At 37.5% G+C, this 26728-nt stretch overlaps 1 protein-coding gene across 3 annotated transcripts in view; it reads right to left on the reverse strand.

The window, feature by feature from the left end:
- Positions 1 to 378: 378 nt before the first annotated feature.
- EPN2 (epsin 2) overlaps positions 379 to 26728 on the reverse strand; it is a 48836-nt gene continuing 22486 nt past the window's right edge. For 2 of the 3 annotated variants that reach the window (XM_085301964.1, XM_085301965.1), the window contains exons 2-9: positions 23819 to 24593; positions 14660 to 14772; positions 13002 to 13094; positions 12578 to 12737; positions 9386 to 9559; positions 7721 to 7813; positions 6558 to 6773; positions 379 to 4972 (exon numbers count right to left, since the gene is read on the reverse strand). In XM_085301964.1, coding sequence (XP_085158090.1) covers positions 4635 to 4972; positions 6558 to 6773; positions 7721 to 7813; positions 9386 to 9559; positions 12578 to 12737; positions 13002 to 13094; positions 14660 to 14772; positions 23819 to 24413 — 1782 coding nt within the window. In that variant the 5' untranslated portion in view covers positions 24414 to 24593 and the 3' untranslated portion in view covers positions 379 to 4634. The remainder of the gene's footprint in view (positions 4973 to 6557; positions 6774 to 7720; positions 7814 to 9385; positions 9560 to 12577; positions 12738 to 13001; positions 13095 to 14659; positions 14773 to 23818; positions 24594 to 26728) is intronic. The other variant, XM_085301966.1, reaches the window with a different exon arrangement.

Raw genomic sequence — 26728 nt, forward strand, 5'->3', positions numbered from 1 at the left:
AGGTAGCTCTTGAAACAGCCTGATAATGAAGTACCCTCCAATTTAAAACATCCAGAATTAGAAACTGAAGTCACCTCCCAGCTGGAGACAGGCTCACTGCCAACCAACCTGCTAGGCCACATGATCAGTGGGACAGAGGCAAGGCTGCAGAAGGGGCAGGACTCAACACCTGCAAAAAGGGAAACAGGGATTCCCAAAGTCAGTTTTGTCACAGTTCCCCCAAACCTTTCTCCATGAATGACCAGCTTTAAACTTAAGCTTTCCCCAGACTTGTCTTTAATATTATATAATTTTTGAAGCCTCTACTAAGAAAGCAGTTAATCATCCTACCAAAAATGTTTAAAAGATAACGTGGTTTAAAGAAGCAATTCAGTCACCTGCAACACAACAAGTCTTCATCTTTATTGAGTTAATAAGGTCTCAACTGATTCTGATTTAAGTGATCTATAAGAAACCCTCCTTTCTCATAGTAAGAGCAGGCCTGCATCAGGAGAAGTGATGAATGCTTTGAAGAAATCACATTGACAATGTACAAGAAGCGTTACTCTCAATAACGATTAGATTTATCCTGGACTGTAGGACTTATAAGCACAAACCTTAATAATCTCATCCAATCCAACTTTCTGGAAAACTAAATCAAGCATGGCAGCAACAGTTTTTAAATGCAATATAAACACTACGCAGAGTCTAGAAAAAGCAACACGTCTGGAATATAAGCAATACAATTTTAATTCTGACCAGTCACCTACAAACCCCTTGTCTTTCCACTGTTCTGATGGCATTATTAAATATCACATTTGTGACACTGCTAGGGAAAAATGACACAAAGATACAGACATTATGATACAATAGTACAAATGATAAATTATTTATACAGTAAATAATGTCAATAGTCAGCACAAATTCATAAAAAGCAGCCGGCTCCCAGTATTATGAAAAGAGTTTGGTAAATATTTAAATTGTAACACTTGTAAAGGAAGCGAGTCTTGTGAGATTCTGCTGTGAAAAATAAACCGTATATTTCTCCACAATTTGTGCAATATTAATACATACAGTACACATTAGAAACTGTAACAGCAAAAGGGAAGATGGATAACAATAGTTGTCTTAGCTACGGGACTTCAAAAGACTGTAAACACCACAACCCACCATGGTTTTCCTTCCCTGTTCCCTCAATGTAGTTTAGTTTCTATAGAGTATAAAACTGAATAAATAACCAAGCTTATTTTGGGGTTTAAAATTATGCCAAGATATTTTTATTTTTATAAAATAACACTTTATCTTTGGTCAATTTGACCAGTAAGGCTATTCTGGGATACTAACATTTTAAAATCAAAAGCACTTTTAATATTTCAAAGTGGGAAAAGAAGGGGAAGAGGGAAACGCATGTGGAGAAATATGGCAGAGCAGATGTGATCAGATATACACACGTCCTCCGTGCAAAAAGGAGTGGGAGGGTCAGGAGGGAGGAAGAATTAGTCTGGATAGCAGTTAAATTACCATGAAGTAGATTTACTTTTCAGGACACAACCGAAGCCTCAACTGCCTAGGACAGAAACCACCTTTCAGTGTTACTGTTACAGCGCCACAAGCCTGCATGGCACGTGAGAGGTACAGACATGCCTACGAGCCAGCAACCAAGCAGATCTACCGAACCAGCTGCTTATTCTCTCGACCCATTTCCTCCTGCCAKACCCAGGTCGGGATGGGAATCTCAGCACGGGCACAGTCCTTGGCCTAACGCCTTACAGCACGATGATCTGGACTAATCACTGTTCAGACTGTCTTATCATGGTTTACTGTGCAAAATACATACATATATATATATATATATATTTATATGTATATATATGTATATAGATACATACACATACACACACACACACACATATATAATGTAAAAGTAATACAGCTCTTAGAGAAGTGGCTTGGTAAAAGCAACAATTTGCCATTCAGCAGTTTCATTAAGCTAGGGCTCCCTACCAGATCAACAATACATTTTTATCAGTTCATGACGGCAGCTCATTTACTCTGAGCTGCAGACGACATTATAAATTTTAAAATACTTACTATCAACCCCATCTTGCCTCTAAAAACAGTTACCTAGTGCTTAGCGAGAGGATGTGATCGTAACTTTTTGGCTGAATAGATAATGCCCCATCTAACCATTGCAAATGCACTCAGATGACCAACTAAGGGAAAAACATCAAATGACCTCAATTCCACTGCTGATAAAATTAAAATGGAAAAAACAATGAAGGATAAATCTTGCCATAGATCAATTGGAAAGCACTTTTTTCCCCCATCTGCAAGGAGCACGCCCTTCCTGGTCTACACTTTTCAATAACTTCAACAACAACAAAAAAGTAAAGTATTTTTTCTTATTCTGAAAGGCAACATGAATGGTTTTCTTTCCTTTTTTTTTTTCTTTCTTTCTTTTCTTTTTTCTTTTTTTTTTTTTTTTTTTTTTTTTTATACTGGGTGTGGACAGTAATTCTTTTTCCTCCTATACAAAACAAGAGCAGATGAATATTCTGAATCCTGCTTGTAAATTCAATAGTATCAAGAGGATAGAACAATCTGCATAGAAACATCCACACATTTAGCATTCCATATACTAATAGAGCTATACTGACTTACACAGCTAAAATCTGTGATTGTACCCTAGATTTGATAGTCTTTCAGCCTCCCCTACCCCCCCATAGGATATAATCCAGTCCCCTTCACACTAGCCAGCCCTTCCTTCCCATGGCACACTACCCTAGGCTGGCACCGTCCCACACAGCATCATTACACCAGGACACAGAGCTCTGGCAATTTCTTTCAGCCTTTTTTTTTTTTTTTTCCTCCTCCTAACTAGGGAAAGGCCACCAAGATGCATCAGTTCATTCACAGAGATGCCCTCAAGGCAATTACAAGCACTGGGACGTCCCTTTCTACATGCTCTGCATACACTTGTGTTGCTCATAAAAGCAGAGCTTAAAAAAACGTTGCCATCTTAGAGAAGGCCAGGTTTATACCAGTAACATTGACTGAAACCTGAGCATGGTTTAGTGCCGATGAGTCCAGACATGCAAGTAAAATGTATAGTTCAGCTTACAATTAATAATTGTAAATGGAACCAGTTATGGAGTGCACCTTTAATTAAGAAAAATTAGTCAATGAAATTGAGTGTGTCTATACATTAGGATTTTTAGCATTTCAAGAAATATTACAAGAAAAACTAGCCTTTCTTAYGATCTCCATAAAGGCTAAACGTCCGTCCATTCTGGTAATCGGAAAACAGGAACAAATCAAGGGAAAGGCGACTTTAGTGTTTTTTTCTTTTTAATGCAGTCTTAAATCATGTCATGTTCAAATTCAATTCATCTAAAAATAATTCGTCATGAGAATTTGTTTTGATTTTCATTACGAATACTCCACTTAAAAGTAAAATATTTTAGTGTTAATTTTCCCTTTTAAACTCTCTTTACAGAAACAAAGAGCTAAAATCATAAATAAGAGGGCATTAAAACCATAAAAATGACATTTGCCAATATCTTAATTTTTCAGCCAGACTTGATAAATCTATCAAAACCAGACAGTTAAATAAGAACCACATTATAAAAATTAGCAAAAAAAGGACTATTAGGTAACTCTGCAAACTCAAATATGAAACTGTACTAAACAAAATATGTGCAAAAGTATACAAGAGTAACTGCATATAGCAAGGTTAAGCCTGAATTAGTTTTAAAGCTTGCCCCGGTGAAATTGAATTCAAAGTTGTCCCACTGTATTTCTTTTCTCTTTCAACTCACATGGTAAGCCAAATAAAAACAAAATACACGTGATAACTTCCAAATGAAGCTGGTACTGGACAAGCACAGAGCAGGACACTCACTCAGCACGAGTGCAGCATGCCACTCACAGAGAGTTCCTCAGGAGTCCTTAGAGAGTAGTGTACAAATTCAACACTGCATACAACAGCACACGTTATACTTGACAACTTGAGAATGTTCTTGGGTTTTTTGTCTGTTTTTTTTTCTTTTTGAGACAAACTTGCTTTCTCAGTCAAACCTTTGATACGAAAGCAGTGCGATTTTGCGTTGCAATGTTTAATGCATAAAAACCAGCCACCTGGGCCCTCAATTGTTCTTGTCTAAGAGTAAGGACTATGGGTGAACCAACAGTCTAGAACTGTGTATAGTTATGTGCAAAACATTCACTAGCACTCTGAATCTCAGGTCTATCATATGGGTATAGGAAGTGGCAGATGCAGGTAAATAGTAATTTCAGGATCCAGCACATCATCTGACATCTACAAAATAGCCAACGGAGTTTAAAATGGCAGGTTCTCCCTAGAAAGTGTATTGAAATGATTAACAAAGTAACAAAATGGGCAGAATCTAACTTTGGTGAAAAGTCTGAACATTTCACATAATGCTCAACAAGCCAAAGTAAGGTACCATCTGTAGCAAAGACTAGATTTAGATTAACTGGTAAGTAGAGACAACTCTTCAAAGATCATAACTGTAAACTGCAAATCTACTTCCAAGTCTCTTACACACTGTTCAGTCCACACAGGCCACGTTCATYTAGCTGTAAAGACTTCAGCCTGGAAACACTATGAAAAGAAAGTTCCTTTGATTGCGTCTTTATAGGAGAAAAGGGTTAGTTGTATTTGTAGACTGGGATGCTGACGGCGGGATTCCTGTACTGTGAAGAGGTTGGGTCATTGATCCTGCAATGCTCACATTCAGCCCCTGGCCCATTCTCGTTATGGATGCCACAGTGCCCATAGCTGGTATCGGTGCCATTCCCACAGGCACTGGGGCCATGGAAGACAGAGGTATTGGCTCCATGCTTATTGGTGGCACAGCACTGAAAGAAGGACTGGTTCCCATCACAGGGCTTGCTCTCATCTGATTTAGAGTGAGCGGCTGAGGCTGATTCACTTGGAAGGGGTTGATTGGAGTTGGTGCTGTAGCTGCACCTAGTTTTGAGAAAAGAAGTGGAAAGAGGCAAGAGGATTGCATCTCCATCAAACACTGAGGTTTGGGAGATTCTCTTTATAGCCAAAAAATGTTCTATACATCCCCACATGCTCCCAACCCCAAAATGCCCTCTGGAGAAACCTATCTGGATGCCATTCAGTTCACTGGGGCTGCACTGGTGCACAAACATAAGTCCACCAAGCCTCTCAACAGCACAAAATAATCCTCTACTGACCAACAGTTTCCACTTGCAGTCACTGGAGAAACAGGTTTCAAATTTGATAATCTGGAACATACTTAACCATGGCATCTAGGTAATTTAATGCTACTTAAAATTAGCATTACAAAAGAGTAGAGATAGCACGCTATTGTATAGTACTCCTTCACTGCAATCTGGCTGCAGCGCATCTGTGCATTTGCCTCAAGAAYTCAGCCAGTCAATTCCATTTAGAAGCTGTACATGTTTCTGGCACTGAGTTTTGACAAGAATTCATAAAGTAAACAAGTTGTTTCCGAGTTACAGTGGTGCTAGAAAAAGCGAAGAATAACTTTCCCAGCGATCAAGTTTTTTGAACTGCTGCCAACACTACAAATTCCTTTTACTGTATATGTATAGAGTTATTTGGATGGCCCAGTGACCCCTCAAAAACTTTTTGTAGTAACCGGTAATGGCAGATACACAGACTTCCTGTTGCTAAACACTGCCAATACTGTTCAGAATTACTGGGTTTTTTTTCTACCCATGCAGTTTAGTAAACTATCATTTTTTCCCATTGGAAAGTGAAGAAAAGAAATACTAAAATATAATTTAAAAAAAGTCACAAGATCAGCATCACATAGGAATTTCAGTGCATACGAAGAGTCCTTAAAACACATACATCTTCCAAATATTTGGTGCCATCAGCTAAGTCTGCTGTAAGTGAAGGCTTCCATACAATAGGGAGCAATTTACAGAAGAACTAAGACAGCCAATTTGCTTCCAAATACATTAACAGCATGTTTTGATCAAAACTGGGTTATAACAGTCTAACCAACCACCTATTAAAACACACTCAAGAGCCTGCTATCTGGAATCTAAGGCTGCAGTCAGACAGGCTAATTTGCCTGCAGCAGCACAACTAAAAGGGCTATTCCCTACCTGCTTGCCGCAAGCATCTACTACCAATTACCCTCCCAAAGGTTAGAGTGTCTCTGCTGCCACATGCTCACATCTTTCCTGTTCTGACAGTTAGTCAGATTTAACTCAGCCATTTTTAATAACCAAAAGCTCTTTTCTAATTCAGATCATTTTGACAGAGCAACTGCAAAAGGTAAGTGGAAAGAAAAGAGCTTGAACAAATCTAACCCAGCAGATCAGCAGCAGACGCAAGAGCAGAATTTGGGGCTTTCAGAGTCCAGTAGTACACCTAAAAACCATGCTGCCTCACCYTTCTGCTCTTAATCATGATCTGCTGGCTGAAGTGATCAAGAAAAACATGCCAGAAACAACTGATGTTAAAATTACATGAACCTGAGTTATGCAAGGTTTTCCTAAAAGAAAGGCAAGTATAAACAGAAAACTGAAAGGAATGTATAGGAACAGACCTGGCGCCAAGAATGGATTCAGTGAAGTAACAGGTTGCGGTGGCTTAGACACCAGTGAATCCAGGTTCACCAAAGCAGCATTGGGGCCCAGAAAAGACTCGGGGGTTTTCCGAGCTGCACTTTGTTTSCCTGATGTCACGCTTGAGTGCTGGGAATCAAAGAGATCAGGACTTGTGGTACCGCTATGCTGGGAYGGCAAAGTGGAACCTGGTTCAGCTGTAACAACACAAGAAGAAAAACAAAACTTCTCATCATTCCACATAATCAAGCAAAGAAAACCCTCAAGTACCTGACAAAGCAAGTATTTTGAAATCTAATGTTTGTRTAAGTTATATTTAAGCACTTCAGTACATGTTACACCCTTAGCATGCAAGTAGAAAAGTGTTTTTTTAGAAGAGTGAGAAGAAGCTAGAATCATAGTTGCAGTGCTCTATGGAAGGTTCTACCTGACTGGCCTTGACAGGTATTTTTTCAACTATGCTGCCATAGATTACACTAAGAGTTTCCACAGAAAATATACTCAAAAGGCTTGGGCTTCTGCCCTTGCACTAGATCAACGTTATACCTTCCCAACTAGATTGCAAGAGAGTTTTCTCTTTTGTGTTAGAGGCCTGACCCAGCTTCGAATTAGCGACCAACCTGCCAGGAAGAACTCAGCTTAAAGTAGATAGTATCTAGCATCAAAGCACTTACATTTTAAGATCTAACAGTTGTTATTTTAGTGAGCAATGACCAAGACAAAAAGAAATCAAAACTTTTATATGAGAATTTTCTCATTTTTCTACCATTGTTATGCTAGAATTTAYGCGTTAGAGAAATTTAGTCAACATTGTTCTGTTTAACTATCTGAGCATGAGCCATACTCCACACACATGCTAGGTAAGATAAATTTAGAAGTCAAGCAAATTTCTGGGTCAATGCAGCACAAAGGTTACAGAGTGAAATTCTATGGCTTACAATACAAAAGAGCCCAGCTCCCCATGAGTTCATGCACAGGCCAAAATGTTAACAAAAAGGTTTTACTGCTGCATTATCACTAGCTTTGATCTTTTGCTTTGCGAAAGGCAATTCTTGGGTTTTTTTTTTTTTTTTTATAAGAATAGATAAATCTGTTGCTGAAACTATAAGCCAAACTGTCCATTTGCTAAGAATTCAATTCATACCTGGCTTTTTGGAAGTTCGAAGTGTGTCAAATTCAGAAAAATCATCTTTAACTGTACCATTCAAATTACTGAAGAGGTCAAAAGATGTACTTCCTGTTCAAAACAACAAGAGAGCTCTGTCGTTAATAGATCTTCAATTGCATTATACACCTGACCCTACTGAAAGGGATTTCTAACCCATTCATATTACTAAGAAGCCACTCCGTCACATCCCAGGTTAGCTGTGCAGAGCAGCTTGAGTGCTTCTACATTTACCCAGGACAAAGGAGAAGGACAATATCAGAAAAGGGTCCTTCCTGACTAACTCAGATTGATGCACTTTTAAACTGAAATATAACACACACTTGAGCTGGCTGGGCTTTTTTTAAGTGCACAGGCAGGAATATATTGCTCGCGAAGAAGAGCACAGCAACAATTTTACAGGCTAGATTGTAACATGTGCTAATCAGCCTTCAAGTAAAACATCACTTCTGAATACACTTGCAAAGACAAATGCAACATGGCTGTAACTTGAGTAATGATTTGACTTATGCTCCCTAAATTAAAATGGGGTAGGAATGCCATGGAATTGCTGGAATGGCAATCTAGTCCATATAGAGATGGCAAGACCCAGTTGAGCTAAGCCAGCAGAATTTTGCCATACTTTGCAACAAACAAAAACATAACATTTCCATAATGTGGACACACTCTTACCTCAGAAGGGAGGAAGAAAAGCCACACCTAAATGAAGAGTAATCACACTACTGAAAAGCTTTGAAGTGAGCTTTTCTGTATTTGTTGAACACAGTTCAAGCAAATCAAGATGCAGATCTAATTCCATAAAGGGTTCACAAAGAAGACAAGACCCCCAAAGAATATAAGTAAAGATTCTGTATAGTAACAGTACTTCCTACCAAGGACAAAGATTATCACAATTTAGGAATCACTCCAGTTACAATCCAGTTATTACCCTTTGCCCAGAGAAAAATGGATTAGGCCATTTTTTGTAGTGTTCTATTTGTGAATTCTCCGTTTATTATGCACTGAGATGAATGACCAACAGATTAACAGAAAATGCATTTAGAGCAGCCACAGCACCAACATGAAAATATGAGGTATTAGTAAGGTTCATGAAAACTGCATTAGTTACAGAGCATGAATAAACCATCACCATCTTCAACATCTTGCCACGCACAGATTTAGGGGAAGATCTAACACCCTCAGTCTAAAGTAGAAAACCCTTCATTTGTACCTATAAAAATCTCCTCAAAGTGTGGAACTGCTCAACCTGCCAATCTACATCTGCAGACATCCATTTGCACAGTATTTATCATGATGAAAGGTAAAATTATAGTAACATTCATTTCCRGAAATTAAGTTCTTATCTAATTAAAGATAAAATCCATTTAAGCCTGACAGCAGCTGCACAGTCACAAACATACATAAAAATAAAAGAATGTGGACGCAACAGAGTATGAAGAAAGCAGCAATATGAATTCAGAGCTCTAACTCAAAATAATAGTACCTGAAGTTCTTATTGCTGTTAGCTATTACAACTCATGCACTTTATAGTCCAGCACTGCAAATCAATCTACACAGCATCAACATAAAATCAACATAAAAATCATTCAGATTTCACCCTTCGTTACTCAGATAATATGGATATGGAACGTGACAGTCTCTCACCAGAAGTAGAGATAGGTTTGTTTGCAGGTGCTGGTCCCCAAGGATCCACAGAAGGTTTTGCTGCGGTAGATGATGTCTGAGCAGGAGCCCAGGGGTCAACATTTTTGGATAGAGACTGAGCTGTAGATCCTGCTGGTGCTGCCCAAGGATCAACAGAAGCAGCTGGTTTGGCACCTGCAAAAAGAGCCAGCAGGAACACAACTAACTGTAGCTTCACTTTGGAAAGCTATCCAAGCAGATTAATCTCTGTTACGGGCCATTATTGTCAAGTGAATAATAAACAAAAAGGTAAAGCATTTCAACATTAGACACTGAGTTTTTATCAGTATTCCCATCTTATATATGCAGGACAACAGTCACAGCAACATTCTGTGGAAGATGGCTGAATAAAATTTAACTTCTATTTGTAATTGAATTAAAAATTAGCAGTTCCAACAACAAGAATATAAACTTGTTTTCATTACAGACATTACCACCACAACAGAGAATATTTGACTTAAATCACAGGGTGTATTTAAAATAAACTGCAGGGAAAGAAGAATTCCAAAAAATCTTTATGTAAAAGAAAAAAATATACAATGTATGAAAAGGAAAAGAAATCCAAGAGATTCACAGATATTAATTTTCAACCTTTCTACCATACTGCTACTTTGTAAATAAATAAATATGTATGTGTGTGCATATTTGTACACATACATATATACACACACATATATGTATGTCTGTGCATATATGTACACATACATATATACACACAAATATACATATACACTCGCATACAGCCTGACCCCGTAACACCAAACTTTATTTGTAAGCACTCTTCCTGACACAGGTCCAAGTTCTCTGCTGATACCCCTTCCTACATTTTTAACCCCAATAACTGAATGTTCCACATTCACATTTTTATTACAAGACACTGACAACTTTTCCCCTACAAATTTAGATCACCAAAATTACTTGTCTGTCAATGTTTCCCATTCTTCTATGTTTGCCCATTTCTTCTCCTTCCCCAAAGTACTGTTTAATGCTATTCACTTTAGGTGGCTTCTTTTTCCTTCTTTCATCACATGAAGCTATTCGGGCTGCTCATCAAACCCTGGGACCAGCAAAGCAAATCACATTTCGTATTTGTAGTGGGCCAGCCCTATGCTGGAAGGTACTGCTCCTAGTTTGTTTCTGTCTCATCCCTTCCCACCCCTCTTTCACCTCCTCAGCCATGAAAGTGCAGGGATGGGAACTTAACATTTTAAATAAACATCTTGTAGAACTGTAAGATGACTGATTAACTTCAAATCAGATAGTATATGCACACATTTCCTYTCCCAGTGAAACTTCTAGATCAGTCATGGTTTAATTACTAAATTAGAAGAACTGTATAATCCAGGAGTAGGGCAGAACTAACCATGCAATAAGCAATAAGCTTTAATTCTTTTACATCTTTCAGAGTACAACTAAGCACTGTTTTATTTTTTAAAAATACACACAAAAAAACATTGAATTGGTTTTCAAAAAGAATAGCATGATGCCAATGCTACTCATGCTGGCACAAATTCCAATTTGCAATGTTGGTCTTTCACTTTCATCAACAGGTGGCACGGTCTTGCTGCAGCTTCAGAACAGGAAATGATGAAATCCTCCAAAAAAACCAACTATTCCCAGTCCAGCACTTAGATTTCCTTTATCTACCCTTAGCGCTGGGTTACAATCAACACCATGCAAAAAATGCTAATGACAGCACTTCTCATAAATGGAAGCTTTCAAAAAAGTCTTTTCTTTCATAAGACAGCTCACAGAGCATTTGGGAAGATACCTTTCCTTAGCTTCCACTATCTCTGCTGAAATGCCAAAGCATATACAGGATTTAAGAACCACGATTCAGTGGCTCACTGTTTTATTAGCAGTCAAATTCATAAATCTCCCATCTTTAAGACTATCCTTGGCAGCCAAGTAACTGGCCAGCTGGAACAAGGGGTTGTTTTAAGTGGCATTAATAAAGTTGGGAGCCACTGAGAGGAAATGCTACAGCTGCAACTGATTCAAGCAAAAACTAGTCAATGGATAATATATCAAGCACAAGATTTGAATGAGATGGGGGGGGTTGTTGGTTTTAAACGTGGAAAATTACATCAGTTTAAAGCCCTGAAACACTGTCTTTTCTGATCTAACATTTGACACCTATCCCTAGAAAAGATACAGATTACACTTAAACAGTGAACTGTGGCTGGCCCAGTAGCTAAGCAAGTGCATTTAACGACACCACGATGGGGCGGCAGGGGTGGGGAGCTTCAGTATTAAACTCCAAAATTTTTAATTAGGAATCTGGAGGGTAGAGTACTTACTGCTAATGCAAATGACTTCCACTTACTATATAGCTGAGCTCCTAGAAACACCAGCCTAAAGCAAAACTGGTAGAGCTAAGCTGCTAATCTTCAGGACTACCAAAGAATCTCCTTCCCCTTCCCATCCCAAACTCCCCTCGACACAAACAGAAGCCCAAATAAAACAAAAAACACATCTAGCTCCATTCCCAAAGATATAGTATGTTGAAAACCTACTGCGAGGAACCATCAGCCTTCTTATGCAAAGGAGTAACTCCTTGGACAGCCTTTGGCTAATCTAGAAAATAGCACACTGCATARGAAGCAAAACACACACATACAAAAAAAATATGCAAACAACTAAACATGCGAAGTGTTGGCTCTTTCATGGAATCTATTTTTGAAGTGAATGCAGCATCAAAAGTTTATGAAACAGCTAGAATTTTTAACTAGGTAAATACCTCTATTTAAACAATTCAACCCATTTGGTTCAGACTGCATACATATCCTATTTCAGTAGGAGCAGTATTAAAGATACTGTAATTCAAAGCTACACCCTTTCTAAATTATAGCATCCTGCCTGAGTACCATATTAAACACTGACAAGTATCTCAGCCCATGACATGGGACCCATCCAGTAGTCAAACCACAAGCACCCAACCCAGGATGAGACAAGTTGCTTCTCCTGCTTTCCATTCATTTCTGCTTGAAAATGAGTTAAGGGAACATTACTTCTAGTGTATGGAAAACAAGCAAAACRGACTAATACACTGACAGGACATTCTGCACTGTTACTGAGGAACTTGAAAAAGCCCAATATTAAAAAGCAGAAATTTTTAAGCTAAGCATTCCCTCTGGCAGAGTTTGTTCTTACCAAATGATTGCCATGGGTCAGAGGCAGTAGCTGCAACTGTGGATCCGCCCCAGGGATCAGTTTGGTTTGCAGCAGCAGCAGGAGGTCCCCAAGGCTCTGTTTTCTGTGATGCTGGTGCCGACGAGGGCAGGGCATCCATTAGGTCCAACAAAGTTGTATGCTGAGGGCAGGAACAGTCTGAGCTTTAATCAAGAGCATTACCCCTCTGACGTACAAACCCATGAGAGTGAAGAAGCAACTTTTTTTTTCCTTTTACACACCTGCATTGACTAGTAGTTTGAAATTTAACCCACATGGAAGAAGCTTTAAGCTATACAACAAAGCAATCCCAAAAGCATAAAAGAGCTCAGTATTAAGCTATTTTGTGTTACTGTATTTCAGCTTTTGGCAGCATAACCGGGAATTTCTTAGTTGAAGGCACTACCTCCTTCTTTTTGGGAATTTTAATTGTGTCTCTGCGACTCTCCTCCAGAGCCATCTGTAATCTCAGATCATCTCCGCGTCTGAGGCGCTCCTCCTGCAAAGGAAATCAACACTGTTGATATAGACCATTAGCCTAGACTGCGCTGCTCCAGGTGGCTAGCCCCATTGGCAGGACACTGCCAGGGAAGGCCTGTGCAGCACTCCCTGCCACCCTGGGAGTGATGTGCACCACAGGCAAGTGCAGTGGGATTGCCAGACCTATTTGCTGTAACTTATACATAGCACAACTGGAGAAGAAAAATTTTCTTATGAATCTCACCTCACTCAAAAAGAGGTCAGGAACAACCTAACCCCGTATAACCTAACCAATATAATAGTGTGATCATTAAGCCAACATCAATTTTGCTCACTAAAATTTACCCTCAGGTTATTTTACTTCCAGTGGAAAAGCTATAAATGAAACAGTCTTTCCAAAAATTATGTTACTATGCAGTAAACAGCATGGAATTTAAAGACAYAATAAACATCCCATCTTTAAATTACTATAGCGCTGATGATCATTCAAATTACCACTGAAGGATGTAGTAATTTAAACTTTATTTTCTGATTTTTGACAGCTTCCCTCCAAGCTTGATGCAATTGTCATATCTATAAAGAACACTAAGTGAATGATCTAGCCAACYCTGTGCATATTTTACATGCTTTTAGACATCTCCAAACTATCATGTTTGTGGTAGATCCAACTATTTCAAGTATTTTCGCTTGCACCATGTCTTTCAGAAGTTGACAAATTCCCAAACTGGCATCTTCCTTGCAATTTTTAAAGCTGTTTCAACTGATATAGTCTATGTTTTTGTTTTTTTCTCTTTTAAAGTTTACTGCTAAATAATGAGAAAGTTCACTGGGTTATAGTTTCCCTCTCCAAGCACAGAGATACTAATGCTTAACATACAGCTGTAAGCTAAATCTTTCACAGGAAGCCTCTAAAATACTGCAGAGACACTCAGTGTGGTTGGCTTGAATTTTCACTCATAGCCAAGATTCAACTCCATTACATATTAATATGCAGCAGACTTTACTCAGAATTACAGCATTTACTCCAAATTCACAATGAACCTCCTAAGAATTGACATATTAATACAACCACTGTGATAGTTTAGGAGCTAAATTGTTCAAAAACAGGTTCTTTGAATAGTCTAGCATTTTGTGTCAGATCACCCTTCTGTTCTAGATAATCTAACCAAATGAACAGATAATTCAAAATTCCCTTGTAATCAGAATTCACTTTTTTTTTTTTTTTGCTGGCCCCATTAATAAAGGCTTTCAGGTCTAGTCGTGTTTTCAGTTCTTCGTAACTGAAAACAGCTTCAGTAACGCGATGATTAACATCCTCCCACATAAAGTCTTCTTGCAAAATGACTGACATCTTCCACTAGGCTCAACAGCACTCGACTGAGGCCACAGTTAATTAAAAAAAGACAGAAATAAAATAAAAACCAAATAAAAATCAAAGAGCATACATCTTCCAAAATGGCCATTCTTTCCTGCTATTACACCTGCAGCAAAGCCAAGCTGCCATTGAAAATAAATAAATAAATAAATAAATAAGATTGTAGTCTCAACTATCAATGCCTGGACACTTTAGAAACAGGAACTGACCTGCTCTGCAACTTCCCTGCTCATTGCCAGTGCAAGCTGCAGTTGGAGCTCCTCTTCTCCGCTTGTCTGAGGCCGTGCCTGCTCTAGCTCTGAGGAAACTCGAGGAGATGTAGCTGTTGGAGACAAACACAACAAATATAAATCACTAAATAACAAAAAGCTGTAACAGGTTTGATTACCTCTCTTACTAGACTGTTCCACTTCCTCATAGCCATTCTCAAAAGCCAACGATACCAAACAAAGCAGGCACCCTGAGGTCCAAGGGTCCACTGGCCATACTCAGCTTTATCAGAGATAAAGTTCATACAAATAGCTGAACATGACCAACTCTCAGCTGAGGTCAAGAAGCAAGAGAAAAATTTAAAAGRTAAAAATTTGCAAGATAGCTCAATTGCTTTAAATGAAAAGTATTTCTGGAAAACAAAGACTTTTTTTCTAAATGGTGAGAATTTCTATATCAACAAAAATCAACAAGCTTACAATGAAAGTTGGATACCCTGTCCCAGCAAACCAGTTTTAGAGAGACAGGTCACCGACTTATACGGTAGAATTAATCACTCAAGAACATTTGTTGAAATGTCTTACATGTACCAACGTCAGTGTAAGGATTTACTGCGAGTCAGCCAATACAAGGGTAAAATTGGATACCGCCCACTTTTCTGTAAAATAATACAGATTAAGAACAGTTCTTTATCGCTCCCATTCAACTGCTAGGCGTGCTCAGAGACAAACAAATCTGTTATTCAAACCCAAACTTTCCAAAATCAGTATCATTTTCTGTACAAACAAAAGGTATATAGATTTGGGAGGGTTGTTTGGCTTTTTTTTTTTTTTTTTGGGGGGGGGGGGGCTTTTTTTGATCTTGCATGAAGACTTCCATTAACTAAGAACTATCTGATAATCTGCTTTCCACCCTCCCCTCAGGGCAAGAATTAAGGTTGACAGCTAAAATATTATTTCTCAATACACAAGTCGTCTTCTGTTCATGCCTTCACTGCCGTAGCATGTRAAAACTTCTGTCCCAATGGGAGAACTCTAATATGTTTACCACTATACAGTAATTAATCAATTTCTGTGATCTTAGATAATTCTCCAGCAACCAGATTGTCTACACTGGTATTTTATCTTACCTTATTATAGGAATTTCTATTTAATGGTTGGAAAGGGAATTAAACATTTGAAAAATATATATTAACATTTCATAAAGAACAACTATATTTTAAAGCTAGGATGTCAAACTCAAAAGAAATTAAGTTCCTTTTACACAGTTCAGTCGGATGTATAAAAATTAGATTGCCAAACAGTAATTTTAAAAACACATTTTCAGTCACTACTTTAATCCTCCAWTTTTTTTCCCAGTTTTATGTCTAACTTTGATTTCTAGCCAAAATGTCACTATAAACTAAAGTGTGTACTCTCCTCTTTCATCCAGCACCTAAGAGGGAAGCCATAAACAAGGCATGCCTTCTCCTTTCTATCCTGTACTCAATATTCCATCCCATCCCATTCTGTTTCTGAAGGGCCAAATTAATTTACCAYTGGAAGCTAAATTCTTTCATGTTGTGCTGGTCAGTGAAGCTTTGAGGCCAACCAGACCAGCTCATTACTTCACATTTACAAAGATGTTACCACTATCTCAATTCTATTACTTTTTAAATGTCTTTTTCATAAAAACTACCTAAATTTAGTCTGCTTCGCTAGTACTTTTTTGCTTCACAAATCACTGATGGGCTCTCCAATCTATCTATACCATCACAGACCTGAAGTAGGAATAAAAGGGACATCAGAGAACAGGATGCCTGAGAGCATGGAAAAGTACAGCCTTAAGAATATTCAGACTTTGCAAACATTTTAAATACAAAAATAAAGAATAAAAAGAAAAATGGAATAAAACTCAGCAAGAGGTTACCAAAGGTAGACTACGACAGAAAAAATCTGGTACCTTTCTCTGATCTTTTTGTCAAAAGGAAAAGCAGTAGAAATARTCTCAGTACAGCATTTTATGATGCCAATTAGGATGTTAAAGAGAGGTTCATGTAAGAACCTAAGGACATTAAAAAAAAACAGCTTAAGGAGAGATTATATCATACTGCCTATCACGAAGGAAGTTTACAAACAGTTTCTCAACAATTGACTAAGACTAACCTTAAGGGGAAAAAAAGGGGGAGGGACACAAAATGGAGACTATGGGTAAATGCAAAAACAGTGCTAAGAAAAATTGTCAGACTAGAGGGAGAAACTGGAATATAAAGAAAGCAGTTGACTGAGAAAGGGAGCAACAGAAATAGGACGATACTGAGAAGGCAAGAAGATTTCTTCAGYAACAAAGTACAAACTAGGGGACATCAACGGGAAGTGACAGAGATGTAAAGAGTTCTGTATATTACTAAAACATATGATAGCTATCAGCCACTAACCTAATACAGCTATCACTAACATTAGCATTACTACAAGAAAGCACTAGTCAGAATTCTAACATGTCAAATGCAATTCTGGTCATCCCAGTTCAATACAGATGATTTCAAAACTGAACGGATGTGGAGCTGCTTACCTTCAGAGAACACAGAATATTCTATATTTTTATCTTTGCAAAAAGAAGACTGAGCAGATTATGACTGCTAAATGTAACAGTCTTGAAAATATTATGGAGTGAAAAAAAGATATTTAAGATAAAGAGCCGAGAACCAATGATTTAAATTGATCATAAATAAATCTGATATACAAACAGATGTGTATAAACTCAAAGCAGCAGCCTTCTAGCAGAAATTACCGAAGGCAAGATTCATAACTAGCTTCAAAACAGAGCTCTATATGCATACCAATAGGATATATAACCTGGTCACCTGAGAACAGATGCAAGTGAACCAGGACCAAGAAAGTGCATTTAAGTCTTCTGTTTCTTCAGCTGCAACTATGGCTGAGGGGAATAYGTGATTTCCTTAATATTTTATACAAGAATTTCTGATCTCTTTCAACATAATTATATGCAACTAGGAAGCTGACGGTAGAATGACTTTAAAATTATGTGAAACAGGTTCATTAAGTTAATTTCTCTGTTATTCCTCCCATTTCCACATGAAGAACTACTTACTAATAGTGCTCACCAGTTTCAGCTTTTAACAGCACACAGCATTTTTGCATTAAAAAGCTGCAGGAACAAGTGACTGCATCCTACTCAAAAGCATCTTGCTTCCCCTCCTACCAGTCATTGCTCTCAAAAGCGTGCAGGAGTGGCAGGCTCGCTTTGGCAGAGCGCTACATTACCTCACAGCTCCCAACAGAGACCAGCATTCAGCAGCTCCAGAATCTGAACACAGAAAATAAGGGGTCTCACATATACAGTTTATTCCTTTTCACTTTTAGGCTTTTCAGCAATTCATTCTACTTGGTTTTATTAACTCTAAAGAGCACTGTAGAACTCAYTCTGCAACAACAAAAAATTGTCGATTTGAGATTTTTCTGTGTCTCGTGTTAAAAAACAACAGTAAAAATGATGCTATTTTGCATTAAATACTATGAAGTGGTAATAAAAATCACCTACGTTAAACAGTAGCCAGCCCAATTTTTTCCAAAAAGAATTAAAGGAAATTCAAAGCAGTGTTCCTGGTMGTACTCTGACATGTTTTATCCAGCAACTTCCCTTCCAAATTCCTTGTTATAACTGTCCTTCTATATTGGCCACACATTGTATTAACATTTTAGTTGCAAARATCTAGCATAGAGGTTATTGCCTTAGTATCTCTGCCATACAAAGAATCTCTTATCCCACAGCACATGACAGTTAACTCAGATGTTTATGTAAGATGKGACTCAATAGATCAATTCTGACCTGGTAAGCCCCGCTTTGTTGCTGCTTTGAGAATTTGGAGATCCAGGCTTCTCTAGGCTGCCGAAAAGCAAATGCGCGGAGTATCTGCTTTTAGAGAGAGATAAATGCCACTGGCCTGTTTTCTCTAAGAGACTCTAGCTGGAGTGCAAGGAAATCATTTCCAACCTCAGTTAATCACTAAAGCTGGATTCTGCTCCACCATCTGTCTCTATTAGAAGCTATGACGTCTTTTATATGTATTTACGGATAATTTACTATATTTTGGCTACATTAAAAGCTTTCTGGAGATGCCCAAAGGTTTGGTTAAGTTAATGAATTAAAGCATTAACACACAGCACACTGCTAGAAAGTAGGGTCATTGTTTACTTTATTATTAAAGAAAAAAAGTCAATGCTAGTATGAAATGAGACTTGGTCTTTCATTCAAAAGCATGGGCTGATTTTTTTTTTTTTTTTTTTTTTAAGTGCTGCTCTACACCAACTAGTGCTACAGAATACCATGGAAAATAAGCCTGAGTTTTGTCATTTGCAGGAGGAGGCATTCTTCCTCAGAACTCAGTTTTTAGTCACATTCAGACAGAAAGTAGAGCCACTTCCTCACGTGATTGGTTCTTCTACAAAAAATAGACAAAAACAAGACTGACTTGGAAAACTAAAATAACATCAAGGTAAGAAACTGATAATAATCCACTTGGGAATCAAGCAGAGATTCCAGTCATTAGTCTTCAGACAGAAGCCTATTAAAGGAAAGATGCGATACTTTCAAAAAACCAATCTAATCTCTTAGACTATAAAATGACACACACRAATTGCTTAATCTAGAAGGAATTTTATAGTCTGCCTTTGCATTGGGAATTAAGGAGATCCTTTAAGAATGGAAGTAATCGCACCTATTAATGTAACAAGGTGGAGCTGACCAGACCAACTGCATAACTGCTAATTCCACTGAAGGAGATGGATACAGCACTGTGGAAATTCATTTAACACTAAACAGATCCTTAAGGCTTATTTTAGTTAAAGAGTTAATTTTTCTCTCTCAGATTGTCACTACACTAATTTTTACAGGCATATTTAGATAATTTATTGCAACTACAAAAGCTGGTTACACCAGTGGCATTCTCCATCTTTGCTTAGTGCACCACAAAAACAGAAGCATGATGAGAGGATTAAATCAAGTTGCCAAAGTGGCATCTGACAACACAGGAATCTACCAATCTATTGTGATATCTCAAAATTACAGAAGTTATCAACAGAGTTGGTCAAGATTCACTCCTGGATGATAGGCCATAYATTTCCTGACTTAGCAGGAACAACAGAGATTTACTCCAATCTGCACAGCTGCAGAATAGATTACAAGAAAAATAAAAATAGGAACATTCTGAATTTCCTATAATGACAAACCCAAATTATTAATTCTTCTGAATTAATTTTCCACTCAAAGCGAGACAAATGTGAAATAGATGATTAAAGACAAACCTGCTGACACACTGCAAAACTGCTTTTAAATAATGACTCAAGTTAATGTGAATAACCACTGGAAATATTAAACTGATTAATGAGTTTAAATGAGAAGACCCAAAAAAATAAAATGCAGTAAAAAAAATGCTCCCAAAATCTTTAGGATGCAAGTTTGACAGATTCAGCATTTCACCAGACCCCAAAAAAGCCCTTTTCACTCCCTCTTTCTCTAGTCTTTTATCAAATAGGCTCTATGTATARTGAATCTTATTTCTCAGCCAAGTGGCCAACCTCCAGGCAAAGTGCTCCTCTGAAATTAGGTCACACTGTGCATGCTGCCCTGTCTCATACTTTGCCATGTTTGTGTAAATGAAATCAGCATATTAAAACATATGCCACTCTTGCTCTGCAAGCAGTTCCCAACACAACCCGAACACAGGGCAGCAGATCCTCAGTCAACACTGTCATTAAGATAAAGCTTTGGTGGACATTAAAGTTGGACATCAAAACATCAAAAGCTCCCATTGGTTCACCATTTCATTTTCCACAGTTTCTAATGGACTGGAAGAGATAAGATTAAAATATTTACAAGGAGAAGGGAAAAATGTCTTCATCCACCAGTCTTTAAAAGGTGTTTTATATAAGGACAGGAATGTACACTGTGTTTTGCTTGCAGCAGTGAGGCACTATGGTAAATTATCCAAGGGATTCTTTTCAATCCTAAATTTTCCTCATACTATGCAGGCTATGAATATTGCTATTCTTTTTGAAGCAAGAATGATTTGGGACACAAATACAAGCAACTCTACAAAGAAAGCCTCTAGTTCAGCATCAAATACAAACACCAGTTCATATAGGCACTGAGATATATAACCCTACAAATGTGCTTATGAAGCTAGCAGAGAACCATAGTTGGAGCCCCACAATACTTTCCTGAAGCATCACTCTAGAGTACTGCTAACTCAACATTCTCCTGTATTTATTATGAAGAAACTAAAGCAAAAAGGTCCACTTATCCAACAYTGCACATAAAGTAGCTGACAGAAGGAAGAACAAATCCAAAACATTATTCACTGAATGTTACTATTCCCTTTATGATCTGTCCTGATTAAACCATTAAGTATTTTCATGGAGTTCAGGGTTTCTTTGGTCTGAAAAAACGGTATTAAAAATGAGATTTTGGAGCCAAAGATAGGCTTTTCAAATAAAGAGAATGTATTCAGCTAAGAATTCTTAAAATCTGGATTCCACACCCCTTGCGTCTAGCAAGTAAGGAAACTAAAAACTACCTGCTAATACCAAAACACCAAGAGCTGAAACATTGTTTAGCTATATTGGTAAAAAGGCTCTTATAACTTCCCAAGCTTTATTTATATGAAAATGTTAACAAAACATGCCAAATCTTTAATAGAGCCTTCTTATAAAGGCAGATCTCATGCTATAGATTGCAAAAGATCCTGCAGCTGAATCTAGATGCCTTTGATGTCCTCTCCAGCAAAAGACCAGAAGAATAAAAGGTAATTCTATCAGAATACATAGTATAGCAACCATATCTTACAACTGTGATAAGGAGAGTACTTCCCAGGAGCTAAGCATAACTTMACTCCTTTCACATAGTTCGCTAAATCCATACTTTCAGAACAAAAAAGGTATCATTACAGAATAAAAAAACATGATAGATACAATCTCTTTAAAACATGAAAAACATGTTTTCCAGTCAATTTAAAAAGGCATAAGAATAACTCTGCATTAATGTAGGAAACTAATTTTCTGGATTTTGATGAAGCTCTTTCTTCCTTTCCCAAGATAAAGGGCAAAGCTCTATATAGAGTTTTCCAATTATTTCCATTTCCACTTAGCATTGCTATTTTATAAGGCGCTAGTTTGCTTTGCTATATTGAATAAACCATCTGCATAAAGAAAACACATTAAAACTTCAGAAGAAACACATCATAAAAATTAATAGCCATCTAAACTTTTGCTGATACACAATTAAGTACAGAAGAATCTGTAATAGATGAAGAACAAAAAAAAGTCCAGAGTTTCTAAAGCTTTTTTGATGTGTGTTTTGGGAGAAGGAAAGATTTAAAAAATTATTACCTGAAAAACAACACTGCAAACAATATGCAGCAAAGTCATGCAGGCAAGTGAGAATATACACACTCTGTATTGAACGAATGGCCAAACTTCCTTCCAAACATCTAGCATGCCATCAAAATTCTTACAATGTCTAAGGAGTAACTACTCAGCAACACACCCTGTGTTACTCAATACTTGCTGTGAGGAACAGTTTGAGGCCTCTGGTATCATTTAATACGACAAACAACAATAATTACATACATCAGTTAATGTAAGAGGCTAGTGAAGGACACTGCAGAACAAACAAAAGCGTTCTCAGCATAGCTTAGCGAGTATTCTTTCGGTCCATCAGTTTATGATAAAACCAACAATACTTCCAGGCTTTTCATATATTAAAGTTTTTTTGCTATAGTAGACAAGAGGATGGCAGAAAGCAGATGACTTCAAAAGACAAAAAAATATTATTATAGTAGTGATAGGATAGATGTATTTTAAAAATTCATACTGAATCCATGCTCCAATATCATTATTACAGAAAAACTAAAGTGTCTGTTACTCCACTGTTAGATAAGGGACAGAATAGAAATTCTTGTACCTAAAAACATTCATGCACATTTTTTGTTCTTTTTTGAGAAGGGGAACCTTGCATCCTAAAAATATTTCCTTTTGAAAAAAAATTAGTACTTTTTCCTGCTTTTCTCTGTAGTTTTAACTGGACATTCTTCATCCTAGCTTTATTTGTGCTGCTAACTTATTATTGACTTCCACACAACAGCTTGATATAAGACAGGGGGACCAACATCATTCATGTATGTATAATTTGAGAAGTGTTTGGGGATACTGGGCATGACAAACTTAAAATTCTTAAAACTGATGCTCAATCAATTCACCACAATGGCTCTGTTACAGTCCTCCACACACTAAAAGCATTCATTTTAAAGAAAAGATTTTCCTTCAGAATTAGACCACAACCACTGACATTTCAGCCAAAGCAGCTTTAATCAGATCATTACTTATATTAGGAAGGATTTAGTGCCAAACCAGGCTTCTTCCTAACACGACAGGGAGTTCCCCCAAGCAGCAGTATAAAGAATGCATTCTTCCCACATCACTGCATTTCTTTTTTTCTTTCCTTTTTTAAAAAATTAGGATGGAATATGGTATTTAGTACTGATATTTGCATACAAAAAGCTGATAGCATAAATTAATATCATTTCAAATTAAACACTGACATAGTCAAAGTGTTACTAGTTTAAGAACTGCTGAGCAAGCAGTAAAGTTAAATAATTCTTCCTAAAATAAAATGGAAGCAACATAAAGAAACCATCTAGAAAAATGATCAAGGAAATACTCTGTACTTTTAACTTCTGAAATTATACGTTAGGAAAAAAACTGAACTCAACAAGTTTTCAAACATTCCTTTTAAAACTAGAAACAAAGAAAAAAAATCATTTAATAATTGCCCTACTGAAGACCTATCACATCAGACATAGGAACATATTCACAGAAACAGCTTGACAAAACTACCTTTTGGAACTGGCAGTAAACAGCTGCTTTTTAAATTTACATCAACACATGCATCCTCTCCAAAATGAATGTTTAAGTACAGCCATTTGAAAAGACATTAGTACCACAGAGCAGACCTACAAAGATTCAGTCACTGCAAAAAGCTCCTTGTAGTCTGTATGTTAATCTCCCTAGAAGAAACCATTTACTCACTTTTAATAGCAAATCAGAATACAAAATCTCTGGAAATAAGAAAAATCCCTCTTATGTGCATTTGTTTGTACTTACAGCCATGATAAGATGCTGGGGAGCCTCCAGACTTTCCATATTCTTGCTCTGAGTAGCTAGTGGATAAGTTTGGCTGGCTGGAGCCTCGGCCAAACGTGATCTGATTGCTACCCACTCCAGTGGCCACCTGAGCCATGCGTTCTTTGGTCTTCAGGGCTTGAGCCCTCTCTGTCTTGAGTCGCTCATCATCCTTCAGAAGTGACACTAACTGCTTGGATTTCTCCCTTACATTGATACCCTGGTCTTTACCATCTCGATCAATATACTGAAAATCTTTCAACGTCTGAATAGCAAAAATATTCTCTTTACACTGCTGTGCCACTCTCTCAGAACCAGTTTTAATCAGATAATCTAACAGAGTAAGAGCCTTGTATACATGTCGCCAGTTTTTGCCATGGTCATTCAGCCGTTTCCAGATCATGCTCATAATTTCAGAAAAGGCCACAACATTGTAAGTCAGATCTGCTATTTCAGTCATCAATGAACTGGAAGGACCCCAGGGGTCATTAGAGGTTGCTTCCCGAACTTTTATTTCGGCTTCTGAATAGTTGTTCACAATGTTCTTCATCTGCCGCCTAATAGACGAAGTCGTCATTTTTATTTCCCTTTTTAACAACACAGACTCCGGAACACAAACAAAGAAAGGGTTATATTTGTTCTTCTATGAAAGTTTCTGAACTACGAAGACTCTGTATCAGTGACTGATTTGTAACAAGTTCCACTACAATCATTTCCTCTCTTCAAAAAAATGACACGAGAAAATGAAAATCATGACCTGGAAAGGAAAGAAAAAGTACGTTAGTTGGGTCTTTAATTATTCTTATGTGGAAAGCAATCTGTAAACTGAGAAACTTTGCTGAAGTCAGCTGATGATTTTTCTCTCTATGTTTCTTTAGGAGATCTGATTTTTGAAAACARCTTACTCTCCTCACCTCAAGAATAACGGATAGACCAGATAATATTACCTGTTTAAATAATGTGAATTTCCAGTAAGTCCAACATTAAAAACATCAAAAATGCTAAACAGGACAAACAAAAGAAAAAATTCATACTGATGTAAATGCAAAAAAATGAAAAGCAAAACAACAAACAGAAACTAAGTCTAAGGAATGAGTTATGGATTTACTTTCCAACAAGGTAAAAGCAATCACAGAATTTTTAATATAGAAATTATCTGCTGTGTTAACAGCTTGCAGAGTTTAGATTAAACCACACGAGAAATTCCCCATTTAATAGTCATTAGGTTCATCCTAATGGTTAACAATTTCACTGCGCTGGTCTAAGACAGCTGCTGTACAAATCTACGTAAGAAAGTAACCAGGGTATTTTTGAGATCTCTCTCACAAACTTGAGTAGCATGCAGTTTTAGGGCAGAGATCCTGAACTATGCTCTGTATTCAGGCAAGACCTAGGGAAGAGAAACACCAGAATGATGCACTCCAATTCAAGGTGACCTTTAATGCTAAGCAGATTAGAGGGATTTTTTTTTTTCAAATGCATCTACTTTGTGTATTTGACAGCACTTAACAGATTCACAGTTCCTGCTCTGTGCATCTTCCAYACAGCACAAAGGAATTTCTAATTATATGAAAATGAAGTTATAAAACCACAGTGACCGGTCAGAAAACTCAAGGACAAGCTTTGGAGCTGGAAAGCCCTTTCAGTTATTTACTTAAGATCACCATGTTTCAAGTCAGAGGCCTATTAAGCTTAGAATACATTACAGGTAACAGATTTTGATAGCACCTTAATAGAGTTAGAATAGCCATTGACAGTCACCAGTCATTCAAACAACAGGCATTGATTCTACAAAGAAATTTGCCACGTGGCACTTTTAAGGCGCCCTCCAATAACACCTACCCAAACACTTACAAGAAACAGGATCATTTATGAAAAACATAGGAAAGTACAAAAGCATCAATTTTAAGTTCAACTTTGTCATCATTCTTCAAATTCCTATCATGCACTCTAAAACAAAAGTAGAATTAACAGATAACTTAGACAATGCGCAGATCTATTACTTCTTCCATACAAAGGCATACACCCTTTCTAGGGAACAATTCTGAGTAAGTTAAATTACCCCAAGACAAGTCTGATTCTTAAAGTATTTTACAGCGTTCCACAGAAGTTAATCTTCAGCAGAATAAAAACAATTACACTATCACGGAAARTTAGCTTAGCCTTGAAATTAATATTAAACTTCAGGTAAACTGCACCATCCTAGYGCTTTCCTCAATATTTAAATCCAACTGTAAAAGAGGAATGCTGATCTGTTGTCAGATGACTAGTAGCAATAGACAATCACCTCCTCCAGAGGCTTTTATAGCCCTAGGGGGGTTATATATTTCATAAACCCAGAATTTGAAAAAGATGATCCTACATAAACATTTCAGCACCACTCCTCCTCCAATCAATATTTAAAGAGGTAAAGATTATAGGGCAAGAATCACTTCAAGACGTAAGTGAGGTCAAGAGTTCAACAGGATTCAGAAAAAAAAACAGGTATTTCTCTGTTAGGCAAGAACCCTCAGAATTCTACTAGTAGTCAAGAAAAATGACTGTGACTTTTGAAAGAAAAACAAGTAGTTCTTTCTTTAGGGTAAAAGCAGCCTCATCTCATTTGGGCAAGGAAGACAGCTCCTTAGTGGGCAGATTACCCCAGGACTGCCTTCTGCAGGGCATCTCACGCTTTTAAAGGCCTGAAAAGAGATCAGCCTCAGCTCTCTCACATTGTGGCAAGCTGTACTGTTCATTTGTCTCACACCCGGGTGGTGGTGGGGGAAGTACTGAAATGCTGTACTGACTCTAAACGTTGCAAGTAAATATTCATGCAATAAAATCTAGCACTCTTAACTGCCACATTGGCTTTTCTTTCGGTGGAATATACACACCAAGAAAGATGTTCTGTTC

This window comes from Rhea americana, unplaced genomic scaffold (assembly GCF_003343005.1).
Source record: "Rhea americana isolate MKP2758 unplaced genomic scaffold, rheAme1 scaffold_181, whole genome shotgun sequence".
NCBI lineage: Eukaryota > Metazoa > Chordata > Aves > Rheiformes > Rheidae > Rhea > Rhea americana.